At 47.1% G+C, this 6654-nt stretch overlaps 2 protein-coding genes across 3 annotated transcripts in view; one reads left to right on the forward strand and one right to left on the reverse strand.

The window, feature by feature from the left end:
• Positions 1-918, forward strand: part of SNRPG (small nuclear ribonucleoprotein polypeptide G) — a 1560-nt gene extending 642 nt beyond the window's left edge. The window contains exons 2-3 of one of the 2 annotated variants that reach the window (XM_085301042.1): positions 204-328; positions 672-918. In XM_085301042.1, the coding sequence (XP_085157168.1) occupies positions 204-328; positions 672-722 (176 nt within the window). In that variant the 3' untranslated portion in view covers positions 723-918. Of the gene's footprint in view, positions 1-7; positions 329-671 lie in introns of those variants that run through there. The other variant, XM_085301041.1, reaches the window with a different exon arrangement.
• A 1991-nt stretch (positions 919-2909) lies between these two features.
• Positions 2910-6653, reverse strand: PCYOX1 (prenylcysteine oxidase 1; the record flags this gene model as incomplete). Its single annotated transcript, XM_085301050.1, has 5 exons — positions 2910-4428; positions 4772-4924; positions 5273-5484; positions 5896-6070; positions 6464-6653. Coding segments are annotated over 5 exons (1389 nt in total), but the record flags the coding sequence as incomplete, so codon positions are not given.
• Position 6654: the final 1 nt, after the last annotated feature.

Here is a 6654-nt window from a genome sequence, read left to right on the forward strand (position 1 = left end):
GCACCGATTTCCACCCCCTCTCTTCCTACACTCCCTTTGTTGCACAAGCAGCGTTAAGATGAGATGCTTTTCATGCCTGTGATTGAAATAAATCTCCCAAACTTTTATTATGACACTACAGCCTTTCAAAGCTACTGTTCTGATCCAAACCCCAGCAAATGCCACAGTAAGTGGTCCTGTTCCTCACACTGAATTTCTTTTAGTGAAGTTAAATGGTGGCCGACACGTCCAGGGGATATTGCGAGGGTTTGATCCCTTCATGAATCTAGTCATAGATGAGTGTGTGGAGATGGCACCAGGAGGACAGCAGAACAACATAGGGATGGTGGTAAGTACTAGCTTGGATTGTCTGGACTGAAGCAAGTAAAGGGTACTGTCTTTCACCACCCCCCAGAGATCGCTAGTATGTATCTTTGAAGGAGCTGAGTTACATGAAGCTGATTTAAACTTGCTGTAAACTGATGTATTTGCACACAACAAGCCATTATACTTTAAAGTTAGTTACAGTTCACCTATGCAGGAGGATTCATATTAACTTTGTCTTTGGAGCAGCAKGTACTGCGCAGTCCTCTAGGAAAACAAATTTGGAGAGGGCAGGGGAAGCCTACAGTGCTACAGAACCATGTTTACTGATGTGCTTCATTGTGGCTGCTCTGAACTTTTCTTTTTAGGTAATACGAGGAAACAGCATCATTATGTTAGAAGCCTTGGAACGAGTATAGAAACCGGAATGAGTATAGAAACCAGTGAAACCCACTCAGTGACAGTGGGCAACGTGGGATGATACCTGTATGTGCAGCATGTGGGGCTGCAACGGGACCTAACTCTACTATTTTGTGTGCTCRCTTGAATCTTCTACAATACATCACTTGTGTAAACTTATTTTTTGTTAAATAAATTTTGTAATGGTTTAAGTAACTTGACTGAGTTGAACTTGCCTTTTTGCGTAACAGGGCAGCTGGAATATGCTGATGCTTTGGTGCAGTAGGTGCTGTTATTATGCTGCTAGCACRGTTGATCTGTTTTATTTGATAGCCTTAAAACTCTGAAAAGCTTTCAGGKGCCTTGCTTCCTTCAAGTGGGTGAAAGAGGGAAGCAAATAAGCTTGTCCCTGCAGCAGAAAACACAAACAGGCTTTTTTTTATATAGATATAGGCATGTTAAAAGTGGCATTAAATTTGGTCCTCTCCTGCCTCTTGTGCGAAACAGGCTATTAAGCTTCTTTTACACTGTCCACCTACAAGTAGTGACCAAGTCTGCAGTATTTCTCATATTAAAATGTTTGTGACAGCAACTTGATTACGATCTGCAGCTCCAGCGTGAGGTATTGATACTTTGGGGTAGAGTAGACTGAACAAAGCACAGGCCTCTGCAGTACTAGCACTAAAMCTGCAAAAGGTTTAAAGCATTCAAACAGGACTAGTGCTTCCTGTGAATCTAGTAGTAACATCACTTGTAATTTAGATGTGAATGCTGCAGAAAGGGCACTATATTATTCCCTAGGCCTTCTACCACAGGAAGGCTAGTTGCAGGGCTGGCTTGGATACTGACACTAGCAGACACGCTGCAGCAGGTACTCTGGCCTCCATGGCAGTTGCTGTCTTATGAAGCCCTTGCATAACTCTTCCCATCCCCACTTGCTACTACAGTTTTAATAGATAATCTAAGACTAGATGCATTTGTCACTAATTTAAGAGACTAGTATCAGTGAACAACTTAAGACTTGTACAGCAAATTGCTGGAATGACAGATTCTCAGGCACTGGTTTCTTCTTCCTCCCCCTCCCTCACGTGAAAGGAAGCATATAACTCTTAGAGGCCAAGAGGCATCCTCAAGATTTTCTTGCCCTTGCCTAATGCTTACTGTGGGAAAGGAGATCCACAGAATAGCACTGTACTGAGCAAGGCAGCCCAAATGATCTTCTTTGTGCTCCATTCCATCACTGTCTTAAAGGACACGATGCTTACCTGTTTGAACTGAAGTTCTTGGACAACTTTACTATTTGTTGTGGCACAAAGGAAAGCCTGCAGGGGACACTCAGGAGCTGAAGGAGATTTTCTTGAAGAGCCAGATGGAAATCAGCCTTGTGGATTTGTTTTTGTGAAAAAGAACTTTCACTTGTTATTGACAGGGATGTTCTCTTTTGTTACTACAGTTAAGAAAAAGGAAAAAAAAGTGCTAAGCACTTTGCCAAGAGCAAATAAGGACCCCAGCCAAAACCAAGCATTACTAAGAAAAGGGTAGAAGGAATGCTTCAGGCAGAGCATATACACTTTTTCAGAAGCTTTGACTGGACATGCCTGAGTATTTTAGTCTTGTAGAGCACTGTAGGTACAGAGTATGAGAGACAGTAACGAATAAAAATACTTAGTTTGCTTTTCAGAGTTCACTCACTGCAAGTGCCCCAGAAGCACGAAGCATGTGAGCAATCCGAAAGGAGGTAAGCCCCTTACACAAGTGGCAAAGTAAGTGGGAGTTTGGCTACCACTCACATTGGTCCAGTAAATTGCTAGCACTTTGGTTATACAACAATGTAAGGTTGTAAGCCAGCTTACAGCAACCCACGGGAGAGATTCAGCCCATCTTTTTGTTCCRCAGTTTAGCTTTGAAGTGCTCATCTTTCCCAGCATAAGCACTCAGCAATCCTACTAGAGGCTTGTTCAGAGTGTCCCCCCAGCTAGGCAGTCAGCCAGGGAGGGAAGGTGGCAGCCCTGAGCAGGCACAACCTAACCCCTGCAGCCAGCTGAGGGGGGCAATTCTCTTTAGAGTGAAGGAGGAGAAGAAAGCAAGAGAGCTACTGTAGAGCAGCTAGTCTACTGTGCTTGGCATAGAAGCATTAACAGTACCCGCACTTGGGGTACAGGGGACAAGGGGAGTAATGAAGACTCACAATATCTCAAGGTAACAGCTTTCGGTTACTTCCAGAAGAGTGCATTAGTTTTATTTCTAGAAAACTAGTGTTTGTTGTGTCTTCAGATAAAGCTGAGAAACTACAGCAGTACTGGATACAGTCAATGGATGTACAGTATTCAAGTTGATCTAAAATCTAGCTTTGCCCGCTTGTATTTTCAGATTATCTAACAAGACACATTTCAAAGACTTGAGAAATGTGAAAAACATCCTGTGCTTTTGCTTACTTACCACCTATTTAGGCAACCTGCACACTTCCTTGAACAGAAACAAGCCAGCCATTACCCCTAAGTTACATTACTTGTTCTGGAAGCAGGCTAAGAACACACTGATAATTTGCACTGCATTGATTCCATCCCAAGAAAGTTATTGATACACTCTTAGAACAGTTGAGGCATAGAAGTTTARTGTAAAGACAATGCTTTCCCCGGACTGAAACAGGCCCAGAGAAGGAAACTCTGCATGCGTGGGTGTAGAAGAGCAGCACACAGTTCATCACAGCAACACAGGTCCTGAGTTTTGCAGTCATATTGTGAAGGGCACTTGGGTCAGTAGTGATGCTTAATTTTGTTTTTTTTCTCCCTCCATCTTATGTAGGGATAGATGGAAGAATTTCCATGAAGCTGGGCCAGCTCTTTTGAGAAAGCTTCTCCCTCCTTTTCACTACTGATCTAGTCAACTGGTGCCTGTCTATCTTAAGTTGGTTGGGTGTTTCTTCATCCTTGGATGAATTCCTCATTCTTCAGTTTTAGTTGTGACTAGACTGCTACAGTACATCTGTATTTCTGGATGTTGTTGTGGTACACAGCAGAGCAGCCTGGATGCTCTAGCGAGCCAGTGGCACTTGACTCCAAGGAGCTCAAAGCTCTGTTTTCAGTTTCTCATGCAAGTCTTCCTGGTCAATCTTGTCTGTGTTCCCATACCACTGGTGGTAAGCAAGTAGTGCTGCATTTTTGGCTGCTATAGCACTCATCTCCATGGCACTTGCAGCCCACTCAATGCCATTGAGATAGTATATTCTGTCATGGAGGATCACAGGTGGGCATTTTTTAGGGGGGCTGTAATGGGGGTACGCCAACCACTTCTTCATTTTCACTGAGTCATAGGAAGAGAAAAGTAAATTTAGCTGCTCTTTGGTGAGTGGTTCACTTGAAAACACCTTCCAGACAGCTGATCGCAAGGGTGGCTTTTCTTCACTGGTTATGTCTTCAGCAGGAGACACAATCCCCATGCTACTGATGAACAGTTTGGGACTCTCTGTAGTGAGGATGGCACCAAAGTGAAAGGCAGATGGGTCCTGGTAGCCAAAGAAGGAAGTATTTAAGCGCCCATGCACAAATGTCACTACAGTCTGATGGTAAGTATTTGAGAACTCTGCAATAGGAGGGTTAAAGTTCCTGAAAGTGATGTTGGACATCTTGGGGTTCAGTGGCGCTGCAATGACAATGATGTCGTATGTATCCGACGATGATCCCAGCGTAGAGTTGTAAGTGACATAGTAGAGCTTAACTGTGCCCCCTGGGAAGAAAAGCAGGAGGGGAGAGCGCTCAGTTACCTTGTTCTGTTGCTAGAGGAATTCCTGGTGATCCTTCTAACATARGGCTTTTCAACTGCATTCCCTTTAGGCCACTTATCTTCTTGTGAGCTGAAGCTTTTTCARGTAATACAAGTTTAGCTAAGTGTTGTGATCTAAGGCATTGAACACAGCCCATTTTTCATTTTGAGCGAGCAAAGAAAACCCAAACTGTTGCTTTGGTCATCTGGGAGACGAAGCCAAGCAGTTACACCAGCATAAGCCAGTCTCCAGCTGCAAGAGCTAACCCTTCTCCCCAACCCCAAACAGAAAGCAAAGGCAACTCACCTGCAGGGTTTGGTCTTGTTTTTGGCTCTATAGACAGAACTGTGCCAGTGATAAGCTGTGCCTTGGCAGCATAAATAAGGCCACTGCAGACAAGTTTATTTCCTCCCTTGACTGCCCAAAGGCCAGATTCTGTCCCTGCCAGAGAAACAGCACCTACAAAGAAACCAAAGCCATTAGACCTGCTTGTGCAGCATCATTCTGTAGAGGGAGCTCCTTAAACAGGAACGGGAAATTAGGGAGCAATACCCCRGTGGGACATGCAGCTTGCTTAAGGACAGGGCTCACTAGGTCACAGCAGCAAGCAGTTGACTGTTTGTCAGAGTAACATAGCAGCCCAACAAGGGAGGGCACAGCTGAAGTGCAGAAGCAAGGACTTGCTCTAGGAGCAAGAATCCTAACACACACAGGTGTCTCCTGTAGAGCACAAGGTCCCCAGGACAGATGCATACCCATTTCACCTTGCCTACCCCTCTTACAAAGGGGAAGGCTATTAACACTCACCTACAAAACCATTTATGTTGATACCTTGCCCATAATTGACTCTCACAGCTGGAGAAACCACCTCATTTATGAACTTATGAGAGAAGCCAGCTTTCTGCATAGATTCATCAATGGTTTGATTCAGCAGTTGGGCRAAGTCGTTCCCTCCAAGGGCATGAAGTAAACGCTCGTTACTGCTGAAGGTGTAGTCGTACGTCTGGTAGCGATAGATTCTTGGACCAGAAACAAGAAAACACATTCACACCAGCTGCAGAATGCATGCACCGGCCAAGCCTCTCTCATCACGATAAGAAGCTTCAAGTGCCAAGTGCTGGTTGCTTATCTTTGTCACCTTGGGAAGCTTAAAACCCTCRCAAGCCTCCCAGGAATATGACTCCTCAGGGCCTCATCGTCTTTCCCAAGGGTAGCAAGGTTCATCCTTTCAGCCAAGTCCTTGCCTAAGGGATAAGAGGCCTCCAAAGGCCTCAACTTCATTCCTCTAGCGTTTTCCTAGCGAAAGATTTTGTGCCCAGTTATGAACTGAGTTCTCTTTAGGGACCCACATGCCAGGCTGACTGAACATCCCATACCAAACCCTTCATAGCGACCTCATTGGCCTCCAGCCACAAAGTCGGCTCTCTTACCGCATGAACTTGTCCAGGATGTCCTCAACCCACATGTACATGCGCAGAGGATTGAGTCCGTACCGCCAGAGAAGYTTGAGAACGTTGATTACGTACCAGCTACTCTCCTCGAACACGAACTCTTCCCCGTTATAAATGGCTGCGAGGCCGCCGTGGCCTGCGGCGACAGGGAGGCCTGGAGGCAGCGGGAGGAAGGAGGGTAACGCAGAGGAAGAGGCGTAGCTCGCTTCGAGCTCGCCTGCTGCGCTTCAGTTTTAAGCTAGGCTGTCTCAAAAGCTACCCCGAGCCAGGGCGGCAGCTCGGAGYGAGCAGGTGAGACTTTGCTCCCAGGATACGAAGGGGAATTGGGTTTTGAGCCCGAGCCAAGCAGCCGCCGTTGGAAGCGACTTCTGAACGGTCCAAGCAGGATCACCTCGACCTCAGCCGGTAACACCGGGGCCGACAGCGGCGGCGACAGCTCTCTGCCCCCGGGCTCGGGGCGCCACGCAGGGGCCCGTGCTCCCACGCCACCGCGGCAGCGCCATTTCGGGGGGGGGGAAACGGGCAGGCGAGCGAAGCCGCCACTCACCGAGCTCCTTGACGAAGTGCTTCATGTGCAGGTTGAGCGGGTGGATGACGGAGCCGCCCGCCTCGTAGTCGCGGCCCTCCACGCGCACCGTGGCCAGGCGGCCGCCCACGGCCGCTCGCTCGAAGAGGTCGATGCGCACGGCGCGCCCGAACTGCCGCCGCAGGAAATAGGCCGCCGCGGCGCCGCCGATG

Source organism: Rhea americana, unplaced genomic scaffold (genome assembly GCF_003343005.1).
Source record: "Rhea americana isolate MKP2758 unplaced genomic scaffold, rheAme1 scaffold_171, whole genome shotgun sequence".
NCBI lineage: Eukaryota > Metazoa > Chordata > Aves > Rheiformes > Rheidae > Rhea > Rhea americana.